At 47.9% G+C, this 14,475-nt stretch overlaps 1 protein-coding gene across 1 annotated transcript in view; it reads right to left on the bottom strand.

The window, feature by feature from the left end:
• LOC116955432 (phosphatidylserine lipase ABHD16A) overlaps positions 1–12,229 on the bottom strand; it is a 71,880-nt gene extending 59,651 nt beyond the window's left edge. The window contains exons 1-4 of the mRNA XM_032976508.2: positions 12,088–12,229; positions 7,232–7,288; positions 6,043–6,109; positions 5,603–5,689 (exon numbers count right to left, since the gene is read on the bottom strand). Coding sequence (XP_032832399.2) covers positions 5,603–5,689; positions 6,043–6,109; positions 7,232–7,288; positions 12,088–12,162 — 286 coding nt within the window. The 5' untranslated portion in view covers positions 12,163–12,229. The remainder of the gene's footprint in view (positions 1–5,602; positions 5,690–6,042; positions 6,110–7,231; positions 7,289–12,087) is intronic.
• Positions 12,230–14,475: the final 2,246 nt, after the last annotated feature.

Raw genomic sequence — 14,475 nt, 5'->3', positions numbered from 1 at the left:
AGAAGGCATCCAACTTATCGGCCTTGCTTGAATCCCTCCAATGATGTCATCTTCAGTGAGGATATAAGCCGCCACCACTACCACCATCCCTCTCCTCCTGTTGATGGGGAGGAGAGCCCACAATAGCCTGGGACAACTAGCAGCTTCCAACACCCTCACCTCCACTCTCCCACACACCCCCTTCATTCTCTTGCTCAGAACAAGAGCCACTCCATTCTCTTTGGTTATTTCGGTAAAGTCACGTAGATAGAAAATTATTAATAGATCACGATATTTCCATCACAACACAAGCGACCATCTTCAGGTGAGAGAGGAAGCTACTGGAACAAGGTCTTATATAGGCCTGAGATGGGTGCAGCCTCAGGGAAAGAGGGCGGGGCTAGAGATGGTCTGCCTGAGGCTGTGGAAGTGGCTATTGTATTGTGAGAGATTAGCATATCAAGAACCAAAGAGTATGGATTCCTGCAGTCACGACAGCTTCAAATCAAGAAAGAGCCACTCCCTATTTTCCTGGTCCGGAGTGGAGGACTTTCCACCTGCATCATGAATGAGAGTCAGAACTGGTCCATCGGACCCTCCTGTATTGCACACAGCGTATATCAGACATTTCAAAACAGTGGTTTCCTTTCTGGAGGAACCTCGAGGGGAGAGGGGTAGGTAGGGTGTTCAGTCTGGCTCCACCAAGAACGCATCATGAATGCCTGCACCCCTGGAGCCTCCAGCATCAACTGAGTTGGGCATTTCCACCGTGGTATTTGGTAAAAATAGTGCCAAGTCGGAGGGGTTACCAGTCCCTTAAGCGACAAAGAAAAAGATCCCCCGTAAAGCCTTAACAAACTGCAGGACAACAGTGATCGGGCATGGTGCTGGCCACCCACCACCCTCTTGTGCCATGCCAGCCTTCGCAGGTGCTACTACTCGCTAACAGCACTTGCTCCTACAATCTCGCTACACACAGTATTATAAAGCCCCAGCTCATACTCAGCCTCATCACACTCACACCATACAACAACAACAACCGCCATTCGCCACTAAGTGGCGGTGACATCACCATGGCGATTGTGCCAGGCAATGTGCACGTTGAGGACGTGAAGTGTCGAACGCCCGCTGGCATGAGGTCACGGGGCAGACCCAAGTGTCACAGGTCGAGTGACTGAGCTGACTGGCCGATGCACCACCTGTGCCCCCTACTGTGCCAAATTGCTCTGCTTTTGCCACCCGGCGCTCCGCTCGTTGTTGTGAGCATCACTCCTTTGCCCATCCATTGTTGTTGGAGGGTGACTGCCTCCAACTGCCCAGTAGCGTCCTTCACGAGCCTCCTCCACAGAGGCCGATCTTGGCACCACTGATACCAGTCATCGGCAAGTCCATTCAGCTCTACATCCTCTTGTACCACATCACTCCATCTCTTCTCTAGCCCGTGCCGTGCCCATTTAGCCCCCTCTATCCGACCGAACAAAAGCTGCTACCATGCAGTGGCTGAGCATGCGGTCTACACAACCCAGCCAATGCAACCTTGCCTGCCGGAGGAGCTCACCGATGGGACTTTTTCCAGATCTTTCAATAATTTGTGAGCTCCTCACACAATCCAGCCTGGTTAATGCCAGGATAGATCGCAGGCAGGCCGGTCTAAATATTTCTAACCGGCGAAGATATTCCATTAGGGGGGTCCACGTTTCGCAAGTGTAGAGAAGGGAGGGCATGGCTGTGGCCGAGAAGACCTGAAGCTTCGTGTGGAGCGACATACCAGGTAGCGCCCACACAGCATTACGCAACCGATGAAACTATGCCACTCAACTAATTCCTCTGCTGTCAACTAATTCCTCTGCTGTCAAACCAGAGCCGATCATGAGCACACTGCCATGGTATGGGACACTCTCCACTCTCTCCACAACTGCCCAATCACCAATTGGGAGTTGTGGGGGTGGAGTGTCTGATGGTACAAAATACCCAGACAGGTGCTTAGTTTTGGTGGGGCTGATGGTAAGGCCCCACCTATTAGTGGCACGCGCCAGGTTTAGAAGCAGCACCTCCAACTCATCCTCTGAGTGAGCAGCAAAGACCAGATTATCGGCATACAAAACATGGTTGAGCAATAGGGAGCCATCCCTTGACCGCACCCGGGCATCGATCAACCTGCCATTATATCTGTACCAGATGGAAATTGCTCCGGTACAGCCATCGAAGGCTTCACGACCTACGTGGTTGAAATAGATATTAAATAATGTGGATGCCAGAGGACATCCTTGTCGCACCCCAAGGTGTACAGGGAATGGCTCCGACTCCCAGCCAGGTAGTTTTACCTGGGCCTGCTCACCATCATGATAGTCCTTAATGATTGTGAGCAAAGAATCAGAGACTCCGAAAGCATGAAGAACAACCAAGAGCCCAGGCCTACTGATGGTATCATAGGCCTTGACCAGGTTAATAAAGCAGAGATGTAGGTCTTGTTGTAATTCCCTGCACCTCTGCTGTAGCAGACGGACAGAAAATATGGCATCCATGCAGGACCGCTCTTTCCTGAAACCACATTGGGGCTCCGCAAACCTCTCCTCAGCGTGTCTGCCAAGGCAATGATGCATAATCCTTGCCAGGACCTTTCCCGGCACACTGAGGAGCAAATCTGTGCGGTCCCCCTTCTTAAAGAGGGGGACCACCAGGGCATCCTTCCAGTCCTGCGTTCCCCGTCCAGTGGTCCAGACTGTTGTTATGATGTGATGTAGGGCAGTATGTGCACAAACGCTACTCTCCCTCAGCATTTCACTTGGGAAATAATCTTTGCCCGGTGCTTTTCCTGGTCTCTAGACTATGGATCGCCTTCAGTACTTCCTCAACACATGGCACCTCAGCCAGCCACTCACAGGGGGTGACGTCTTCCGATATTTGAGGCACCGCAGCCTCAGCAGGGTCATCCCCACTTTGCCCCATGATGTTTTCTAGGCTGAGCGATTTCCCCTCCCCCAAGACCTCACAGAAATGCTCAGCAAAATTTGCAAACCTGTTCCTGGGGGTCGGAGATTGGATCACCATTCTTTCCCCTAACAATGGTAATAGGTGTGGCGCTGCAAGTTACTTTTTGATGGGATTAAAGAGGGATTTGTGATCGCGGGCCACTGAGGCAGATTCCATCTCCTCAGCAACTCTCGACCACTACTCAATCCTTGCAGTGCCTCATGGCTCTCTGAACCTCCGAGCAAAGGCTGCGGTAAGCCTCCTCATTCTCTGATGTGGGATGCTGTAGACAATGCGAATCGGCCCGTCGCTTTTTCTCAGCCAGCCTGAACACCTCTGTCAGCCAGGGTCTCTGGGGAGGTCTGGGCCGTGTACCCAAGGCAACCATTGCAGCTGCATGAGCCACAGTCCTAAACCTCGCCCATTTCCCCTCAACATCAGGAGGATTGGGGGACGATGCCAACCCCAGCACCAAGTGATGATGAAATTCTCGCCTGCAACTTTCATCAGCTAGCTGAGACCAGGCCACTATGCGTTTGAATGGAGTCCTGGGTGTACACCCACCACCGGAGTGGAAGAATGGCAGGCGCAAATTACAGATGACAAGTCGAAGGTCAGTGGACAGATCAGCTCCACGGTAGGTCCTAGTGTCAAGGATATGGGCCTGCATCCAGTGTTCCGTCACTATATAGTCCAGCAGATGTTATTGCTTGGACCCGGCATGCATCCATGATGTTGTATGGATGCACTGATGCAGGAACAGCGCGTTGGTAATTACAAGCCCATGGGCTGCACAAATATCGAGCAGCCTCCTACCATTTTTATTGAGCTGATCTGGTCCATGCCTTCCAATCACTCCAGACCAGGTGCCAGCATTATTACCAACTCGATCATTAAAGTCACCCAATAAGATGACTCTATCCCGAGCGGCCACTTTAGCTGCACCTGTGACAGGTCATAGAAGGCAACCGACTCATCGACTTGCCTGCATCCCTCCACGGATGTTCGTCTTTGGTGGGGATATAAGTATCCACGACGACCACTCCTCGCCTCTGGTTGATAGGAAGGCGAGCGCAAAGTAGCCTGGGGATAACAGCTACCCACACTTCACCGCCACACTCCCACACCACCTTCATTCTTTTGTTCAGAAGAGCCACTCCCTGTTGTTTGGCAGTCTCCTGCCCCAAGTAGAGGGCTGTACACCCCTCATGGTGGCAGAAGCCAGAGCTGGTCCACCGTACCTCCTGAATACCAGATATCCAGGCAGTGATAATCCAGCTCCCGACAGAGGAGTGGCAGCCTCTCCTCCGCAGTGAGCATTCGAACATTCCACATGGCCACCCGCAGTGGCTTTTTGCTGTTTCTTGAGGAACCCCAAGGGTAAGGATTAAATCTCCTGGCTCCGCCAAATGGGGTTTGGCCAGGAGACGTGATAGATGCCTGTCCCCCCGGGGCCTCAGGCACAAGCTTGGTTTGATATTTATTTATTCCATCGTATATATTTTTCCATTGTTTAGTGGTGCACAGACACACACAGAACTACACACGCACACTCGCACGTGTGCATAGACAAAAAGAAAAAGATCCCCCGTATAGCGTTAACAGACTGTTAGGGTAATTGCTGTTAGAAAGTAGCACCTATAAAGACACACACACAGACAGACGTACTCAGACAGTAGCATTTCCTGTTGCAATCAGGTTGTGTAGTTGTGCTGCTGTGCAGTCAGAGTGTTGTGAGCTTGTTGTCAATGCTCATTGCTGTGTGGCAGTAGCTATGGTCATTGTTGTAGTTGTTGTTGTCATAATTGTTGTGTTTGCTGTCCAGACCAAGTGGAAATGTTATCCAGCCAACCGCTGCTGCTGTGTTTTTGTGTAATGCTTATGTAGTCATCTGTTATTGGTATAGTTATATATTTGTGTATCTAGAACTATTTAAAAAATATATTTTAACCATGTAAGGCCCACTGAGCTATATAGCTCCTTTTCAGAAGCAACCTGGCGATCACAAATGATAGCTCAACAAAGTGGCTTATCATCACGTGGCAATGTATAGCAGCCAAATACTCTAAACGAGTGTTGTTCTAATTGTGAAGGGGAAAAAATCGGAGGACCCGGAGAAAAATCCACCTAACCACAGAAAGAGAGAGAGAGAATATGCAGAATGTATAGGCCAAATGTACAGGCGTCAGGGTCGGGATCGAACCCACAACCTCCTGCATACCAAGCGAGGTAGTTAACATCTCGCCAGTTGTTGCGTTAGTTGTGTAGTTATAAAGTCGCATGTAATATTGTGTAGTTATGCAGTTGGGAGGAGTAGGTGCATCGGTCAGTGGGCTGCGCTACGAACCCACCGACCCAAGCTTGATTCCCGCTCACAGCCAACACCAATGACGATTGCCTGAACTGGTAATGGGCCTCCCCTAGGTGAACTCGGCCTCAAATTAGTATCTGGTGCGATGTGTAAACATCGCCACCATACGACCCATATGAGGGGATATTTGTTTTTGTAGTGATGCAATTGTTGTGTCGTTGTGTTGTGGTGGTTACTGTACAGTGTGGTTGTGTAGCCATGCTGTAGTGTGGCTGTGTAGTGATACAGCTGTGTGTGGTGGTGTTTGTTGTGGTTGTTGTGGTTGTAAGCTCTGCACACCACGTAGGCAGGTCACCCCCAGCAGCAGCAGAATGACGGAGCCCAGGATCTGGGTGAAGGAGGCCGTGCGGTCCCAGTGTAAGAGACCTGGGACACATGGGGAGCCACGTGGACACACATGGGGTTGTGATGGTGGTTGTGGTGAATTTCGTGGTGGTTGTGGTGGTGATGGATGTTGTGTTGGTTGTGGTGGTGGTTGTGGTGGATATCGTGTTGGTTGTGATTGTGGTTGTGGTGGATGTCGTGGTGGTTGTGGTGGTGTGATTGTAGTGGATGTTGTGGTGGTTGTGGTGGATATCATGGTGGTTGTGGTGGATGTTATGGTGGTTGTGGTATTGATGGATGTGGTGGTGTTGGTGGATGTCGTGGTAGTGTTGGTGGATGTCGTGGTGGTGTTAGTGGATGTCATCGTGGCTGTGTGTTGGTTATGGTGGTGGTACCTCTGCGGTACATGAAGCCCATGAGGAGGGGAGAGGAGTAAAATGTAAAACTCCATGCCCAGGAGGCCTAGAAACAAAACAACATCACCATTACAACACCACAACCACTACCACCACACATACAACCACAACCGCCACAATAACTGCAAATGCAACTACCACAATGACCACAGCCACTTCACCCACAACCTCTAAAACCACAACAATCAATCACCACAACCATAACTGCAACCACTACAACCACTATAACCACAACTTCCACAACCACTACAACTACTCAAACTACAATCACACAATCGCCATCATATCCATGTAACAACCACGCAAAGTGGTGAGCATGGGGAGTGCGGTGGAGAGCATGGTGAGGATCAGTGGTGAGCGTTGTAGAAACTTGTGAGTGTGGTGAATGTGGTGGTGGCAAGTATGGTGGGTGAGCGAGTGTGGCGAGTGAGTGTGGTGCACTGATTTGCAGTGCTGTTGTGATAGTAAGGTGATCGTGGTGTGGCAAGTGTGAGTGTGGTGAATGTGGTGGCAAATGTGGTGAGTGTGCTGAGTGTGAGTGTGGTCACTTTGATTTGTAGTGGTGTGGTGATGGTAACGTTATCGTGTTAAGTGTGGTAAATGTTGTTGTTGATGAATGTGGTGGTGAGTGTGGCGAGTGAGTGTGGTGAGTGAGTGTGGTGAGTGAGTGTGGTGAGTGTGTGGTGAGTCTAAGTGTCGTGCACTATGATTTGCAGTGTGGTGGTACTGAGTAAGGTGATCGTGGGGTGCTAGTATTTGTTGAGTGGTATACAAGATGAGTGTGTGATTGGCATGGACTTGTATTGTGGCGAGTATTGGGAGTTTGATAATGGTGGTGAGTGGAGGTTAGTGTGGTCGCGAGTGTGATGTAATGTTCCTAGTTATTTGCGTTGGTGAGTATGGTAGTGAGTGTGGTGGTGAGTGTGGTGGTGAGTGTAGTAGCGAGTGTGGTAGTGAGTGTGGTGGTAAGTGCGGTGGTGAGTGCGGTGGTGAGTGTGGTAATGAGTGTGGTAATGAGTGTGGCGGTGAGTGTGGCGGTGAGTGTGGCGATGTGTGTGGTCTAACACATGGCTCTAGCACGCTGGGCTGGTAGTCATGCCGACAGTGGTGAGTGAGGTGTGGTAAGGGCTGCTGGTGAGGGCAGTGTGGTGAATGGTGAGCATCTCACCCACTGCAGCACTGCGTCTGACCGTCGCTCCAGTGCGCTGGGCTGGTAGTCATGGCCCTGTAAAACAAAGACAAAGATCCCCCGTGTAGTCTTAGCAGACTGCTGGGGAAAGGGTTGTTAATGTATAGCAGCTCGGCACAGTGGCACACGAGGGTGTGGGTGGGTGGCCAGATCCTCTTTTGAGGCTGAGTCGTCCTAAGGGAGGCCCAGGACCGATTCAGACAATCGTCACTTGTGTTGGCCGTGAGCGGGGAATTGAACTCGGGTCACCGGGTTCATAGTGCAGTGGTTAGCAACACGGTAAAAACTAAACTTTTATTTTACCTGAGCAAGAGACCCGGCTTTAAAAAATGATAGCTCAGCAAAGTGGCTGATATCATCACGTGAAAATTTATAGCAGCAGCCAAATAACTCTAAATGCAGCATTTCACAAACTTCCTTTGGTTCGCGCGATGTAAACATTTCCAAGGACCACCCAGCCTACCACCCCTGGCCGTGTTGATGTTTTCTCCGGGTCCTCCGGTTTTTCCCTCCACTCTTAGAAACATGCATTTAAATTATTCACATAAATTCTAGATTTGAAGCTTTCGTGACTGCAAGGATTCATACTCTTTGGTTTTTTTCGGTAAAGTCACGTAGGTAAAATAAAAATGAAAGAAAACAATTAAATCACGACGTTTCGGAGGCAACATAAGCTTCCGTCTTCAGGTGGAAGTCACAGCAAGATCGCTGATGCAGCAAGATCGCTGCATCAGGTGTTGATGCAGCGATCTTGCTGTGACTGTTCTACCTGAAGACGAAAGCTTGTGTTGCCTCCGAAACGTCGTGATTTAATTGTTTTCTTTTATTTTTATTTTACCTACGTGACTTACTGAAAAAAAACAAAGAGAACTCACGTAAAATTGGCTGCTATAAATGTTCAAATGATAAGACACTTTGTTGAGCTATCATTTGTGGCCAGGTCGCTTCTGAAAAATAAATTAATACCGCAGTGGGCTTTGCTTGGTAGGATGGGGATGGTTTAGTGTTGTATGTGTTTGTGTTATTTGTTTACCTTTCTTGTACTTTGCACTATGATGTTGTATTTTTTGTTGCTGTAACGTTCTTACACACCCCTACTGGACATCTGTGAAAATTGTATTTATAGCTCATCGGATTACTCCAGTATAAATACATATTCTGATTCTAACAAATAGCAATCACTTCTCTCTCTCTCTAAATGCCAGTAATACTAAACGATTCATATTGCCAGAACATACATTTTAAAATAAAATGCAGCTATTATGAGGGCTTTTATAAGCTGCCAACTCATGAAGCCGGTTGTTATAATTATGGGCCGTCCATAAATGACGTCACGTGATTTTGGACGATTTTTGACCCCCCCCCCTTCGTCACACGGCATCACAAAAGGTCTAACAACCCCCGCAAATGACGTCACAAAGCTCTGCCCACCCCCCCAAAAAAACGAAAAATGCTTCAAATCTCTTTAAACTATTGTCATCGCGTATTTAATGTGGCGCTGCACTCTGATGTTGTAGGAGAAAACATTTATTAAAAAGTCTATTTAACTAAGTAGAACGTACTCTTTGGTTCTATTCGGTAAAGTCACGTAGGTAAATAATAAAACAACAATAATCACGACGTTTCGGCCACAACACAAGCGGCCTTCATCAGGTGAAGGGACGAGCCTGTCTGACTTTACCGAATAGAACCAAAGAGTATGGATCCTTGCAGTCACAAAAGCTTTAAATCCAGAAGTAGAACGTGTTGTTTATATTTATTTAAAGTTACGCATTTTGATGTGACGTCACATTTCTCAAACCCCCCCCCCCCGCTCGTTACACATCGTCACAATTGTCTGACCTCCCCCCCCCCCCCAGGTGAGTGACGTCATTTATGGACGGCCCCTTACTGGCGAAACGTTAAAGTACTCTCCAACACACAAACGGTCAGGCTGAACTAGGTGACTAAGTGGCACGTTTTTTTACATGACAAAGTTTAAGAATTGTCTGTGTCGAGTGGTGGCAGTTTTAACGACACATTTATATATTTACGCGATCTAACCCAAATAACTCTTATGGAAATTGGTCACGAAGGTCTACATGTTAAATTGACCATCCTAGACTCTCACCCAGGTCGGTAGGAATGCTTCTGCTGCTGCTCTCACCATCCTAAAGACCAAAACAGGAGGAGGATTTCTCCACAATTCTGGTTGTGGGCCGATGAGGCTGGTTGTAATTACCGGGCGAAACGTGGCAGGTAGTCAAATGGTAAATGTTGATGTGTGTTTACTCTCCAACACACAACCAGTGAGTGCTGACCTAAGTCATTAAAAATTGGCACGTTTTGTCTTACGTGACACAAACATTACTGATTGGCCGTGTCGAGCGGTGATGGTGGCAAGTGTAACGACATTATATTCTTGGTTCTTTCGGTAGTCACGTAGAAGGGAAACAATAAAATAATAAAAATATAAAACAATAAAATTCTCACGACGTTTCGACTGCAACACAAGCAATCATCATCAGGTGTGAAAACCACAGCAAGAAAATTTGAAAAAAGTGGCGTTTTTTACACGTTAGCACCACGGAGAGCGATTTGGCAGTTATTCAGATGGACGAGTCCATCTATGTTCGGAAAAGAGGAGGGGGGAGACTCGTCCATCTGAATAACTGCCAAATCGCTCTCAGTGGTGCCAACGTTAAAAAAAACCGCCACTTTTTTCTAATTTTCTTGCTGTGGTTTTCACACCTGATGTTGATTGTGTTGCAGTCGAAACGTCGTGAGAATTTTATTGTTTTATATTTTTTTTATTTTATTGTTTCCCTTCTACGTGACTTTACCGAAAGAACCAAGAATATGAATCCCTGCAGTCATGAAAGCTTTAAATCAAAAATGTAACGACATTGTTATATGTTGACACTAACCCACCACAAAACAACCTCCATTATGGATATTGGTCGTGAAAGCCTACTCCAGTAGATCATCGATTATCCGGCGGCTTTGGGGGCACCGGATTTCATAAACGCCGGATAATCACTAACCATTATTTAAAATAGCTTGTATTTGCACATAGCGTAACATTTGTTTTTAGGTGTTGTATATAGGTGTTTTGTGACTTAAATTTGTTTACTATATGAAATTGGCATAAATAAAAATAGAGACATATCCTCCTGTTAAACGTTACAGTATTTACTGTACCGTACTTACACACTGCAATCTCGATGACTCTGCATTACGGGGTTGATGTACGGTAGCTCTTGTTTCATCACAGCCACATGTTTAACTCACACAACGCACTTGTCGCCGGATCGCTGTGTATGTTTTCTGTTTTTATTTCTGAAGTTATTAGTCGCGGTAAAAAAAATGTTGAGCAGTATTTTCAGTAAGTTGTTTGTATGCAGTGTATAATGTACCGTATATATTTGACACTGATATCAAGCGTAGCTACTTTATTTTGTCACGCAAAAGGTGCTGATCGCCGGATGTTGGAAGCAGCCGTATAATCGATTATCAACTGGAATAATTTTTTGTTTTACACCAAAAATGTAAAAAAATAAAATGTCTCGTTATTTTGGTTTTCCGACACCACCCTGTTCCAGACTTGTGCTGTGTTCTCCACAAAGTGGCACTGTATTTTATCGACCCTCCCGGAATGATTGTTGATGGGGTTGGGTAAACCCCACAAAGCAGAATTTCGGCACAAGTCGCTGGAGTTGCTGTTCCCATTTCAGCTCCCTGCCCCTGGAGGGTAATTGTGAGTCAAACTATTTTTATGTTTTAGGGGCTGTCGATAAATGACGTCACGCACCAGGGGGGGGGGGGGGGTCAGACATTTGTGACGATTTGTGACGATGTTTGACGAGAGGGGGGTTGAGAAATGTGACGTCACATAAAAATGCGCAACTTTAAATAAATATAAACACGTTCTACTTAATTAAATAGACTTTTTAATAAATGTTTTCTCCTACATCAGAGTGCAGCGCCACATTAAACACGCGCTACAATGACAATAGTTTAAAGCGATTTGAAGCATGTTTTATATATTTTTTTTTTTGGGGGGGGGGGTGGGCAGAGCTTTGTGACGTCATATCTGAGGGGGGGGGGGAGTCTGACTTTTTGTGACGCCGTGTGACGAGGGGGGGGGGTCAAAAATCGTTCAAAATCGCGTGACGTCATTTATGGACGGCCCGTTACCAGGTGTAAGCCCCATTTAGCAATATAGCTCTATTTCAGAACGACCTAGCTATCATAAATGATAACTCAACGAAGAGGCTTATCATCACCGTCATCGTAGGAAATGTATAACAGCCAAATACTCTAAATGCGTGATTCTAAATGTGCAGGGGGAAACCCCGGAGGACCCGGAGCAAAAATCCACACAATCAGGGGTCGAAGAGACACCGCAAATTACAAATATACAGCAGCGTCAGGGTCGGGATCGAACCCACGACCTCCTGTATACCAGGTGAGGTAGTTAACATCTCCTAGCCAGCGCGATGTTGATGATGAGAGACACCGCAAACTCCAAAAATACAGCAGGCGTCAGGGACGGGATCGAACCCACGACCTCCTGTACACCGGGCGAGGTAGTTAACAGCTGAGGCTCTGGTGAGGGTGGTGATTCTCCTGGGAGGCTGCGGGTTAAGAGTTGGGCGCTAGGTAGGCTCAGAGTTTAGGGTAGAGGGTTAAAGCGTCAGGGTTAGCGATGGGAGGTGCGGACGCCAAGTGGGAAGCGGCGTTGCTCGAGAGCCGTGACCACTCCGGTTCGTGTCCCGGCGCGGGCGGATGACGCTGTGGTGTAAGCAAGGGGGTCCAATGTATCCCCTTCGGTGAGGGGTGGTGGTGGACCTCACCGATCCCTCGCCGCGGCAGTGGAGGCGATACAGTCGCGGGCCCAGCACGCAGCGAAGAAGCAAAGCAGCCGCCATTGAATCTTCCTGTCCACTCGCAAGATCGATTCCCGACCTAATCGACACTACTCAAACGAATCCTGCCGTATCGATTCCTCCTCCAAACCTATATCCGGAACCTTGGGAATCGAATGTGCACGTTAATTTTAAGAATCGAAAGTGCTCGTTGACGTTGAGAATCGATTAACGATTGCGCAACGGTTGGAGCCGGGTTGATGGATTATTTATTTTTTGTATTTCCCGGAAGCATCTGTGACCTGTGATTGTGCAGACTGCAGCAGGAAGAAGAAATCCGAAGAGCTATAAAGCTCTTTCCCCCCCACAGAGGCACGCGGGGATGGTCAGAAAGTTCCTACAGCAAAGACAATCCAATGGAAAGCTAAGCACATTGCAATAAAGAAATGTAAAAATAAATGGAATAATTATATTTATTTATAATGCAGGAATCCGATGAGCTATAAAGCTATTTTTCACACAAGTTCAGGAGAGGCACAGGGTAAGAACATTCCAATAAAAACATGACAGTAAGGTAACAAAATCACCCAAACACATACAAATACAACACTAAACAATCCCCACCCTACCAGGCAAAGCCCACCGAGGATTAACTTATTTTTCAGAAGCGACGTGGCCACAAATGATCGCTCATCAAAGTAGCCCATTATTTGGACATTTATAAGCAGCGAAATAATCTAAATAACCTCAATACATAACAAAAATACATCGAATAATTAATAAATATTTATACCGGAGGAATCCGATGAGCTATAAAGCTCTTTTTCACAGTACTTCCAGTATATACATGAAAGTATATTAAGTACAAATTGCATAGGTCCATCAATTCCCAAGCTTGGTGGCAAGGCATCAACACAGCAGCAGTCTCTCAAATCACATTCCACATTTGCATTGTACGATCGACACTACTACACGGATAAAATGATCAACGTTGCAGATCAGATTTGCAAAAGAATGTGTTTGCCGTATCGAACAACACTGATCTTCTGTTGCGGGAATATATTGTTGAATGAAAGGAGATGTTTACGATGTTCAGTGGAACGAAGTTGGTTCCAAAACGTCGGTAGTTCTGCGACGGCAAATGGCTGTTGTGGTGCCGCCGCAGCGGAGCAGCTCCGTCGGGGGCCGTGCCCACCGCCGTGACACCACCACCGGGGGGTGACAACGCCGACGCGGCGCGCCCTCGACACCCTCTCCCCCACGCACGAACGCATACACACCCCACGTAGAGCCGGGGGGGGGAGGTCACCTGGCCGACGGGTTTTTATCCAGAAGTCCCTAATGGGATCAAGCTTCATGGTTTCCTGCGGCCGGGAAATTGGGCGACCTACCACCAAGGCTGGCCCGCACCGCGGCGCCTTGACCTGATATTATAATGGCATGGTTATGGCAGGGGCGGTAAAGCCACCGCGGATGAAATCACATACACACACGCACGGGGCGTGGGAACAGCGGTACGCCTTTGTTATAGGTAGAATTAGGGACCCCAATAATAACGGGACAGGAGCATTCCGAAATCTGAATGGACAAGGCAGCACGGGGTGTGAGAACAGCAGAACGCTTTTGTTATAGGTAAGATTACGGATCCGAATGTGAAAGGGACGAGAATAACTCGGCCTCCGATTGGACAGGGCGGCACGGGTATGGAAGCATCTGAATGCCTTTTTGTTATAGGTAAGATTGTAGACCCGAATGTGAAAGGGACGAAAATAACTTGGTCTACGATTGGACAAAGGGCACGGGTGGACGAACGAGAGAACCACGGAATGCCTGTTGCGATAGGGTGGATAAAAAGCGGAGGCTTAGGGATCAGAGTTCTTCAAATCATCGCAGTCCACGGAGCAGGAGAGTCAGCCGTTCGAGACGTCCGTGTGACGAGCTTCAGCGCAGCCAGGCTCAACCCTCTACGGAGACGATCCACAGCCTCGCCCTTCTACAGCTTTCAGCGCAGCAGAGTGGAAGTAAGCATAAGTAAGAGAGAGGTGAGTGTGAACGATTTAATTGAGGGTAGAGAGCGGAGCGATAGGCAGGATAAATTGAGCCTAGGATTCCCGAAGGATAGGCGAGGAGGGCCTGCTGACTCACACAATCACGCGTAGTTTAACGGGTTACTTGCGGTAAATAAAATAACTAGTAGGGGGATAAACTGTGTCGTGTGGTCTTTGGGAGTGTGAAGAGGAGGGTAGAGCGTGCTTGGTGTTCGCGTGCATGCGCGGTTGTTTACCACGAGGCGGAGAGTTCAGCGTGCGCATGCCTATGTGACTGTTTTCGGTGGTGTTTAGCGCTCGCGTACCTGTGCGATTGTTTACAGTAGCG

This window comes from Petromyzon marinus, chromosome 59, assembly GCF_048934315.1.
Source record: "Petromyzon marinus isolate PM22_M1 ecotype Great Lakes invasive population chromosome 59, UKy_Petmar_22M1.pri1.0, whole genome shotgun sequence".
Classification (NCBI taxonomy): Eukaryota; Metazoa; Chordata; class Hyperoartia; order Petromyzontiformes; family Petromyzontidae; genus Petromyzon; species Petromyzon marinus.
The sequence above is the reverse complement of the archived record's forward strand: the minus strand, read 5'-3'. Positions and strand labels throughout refer to the sequence as shown.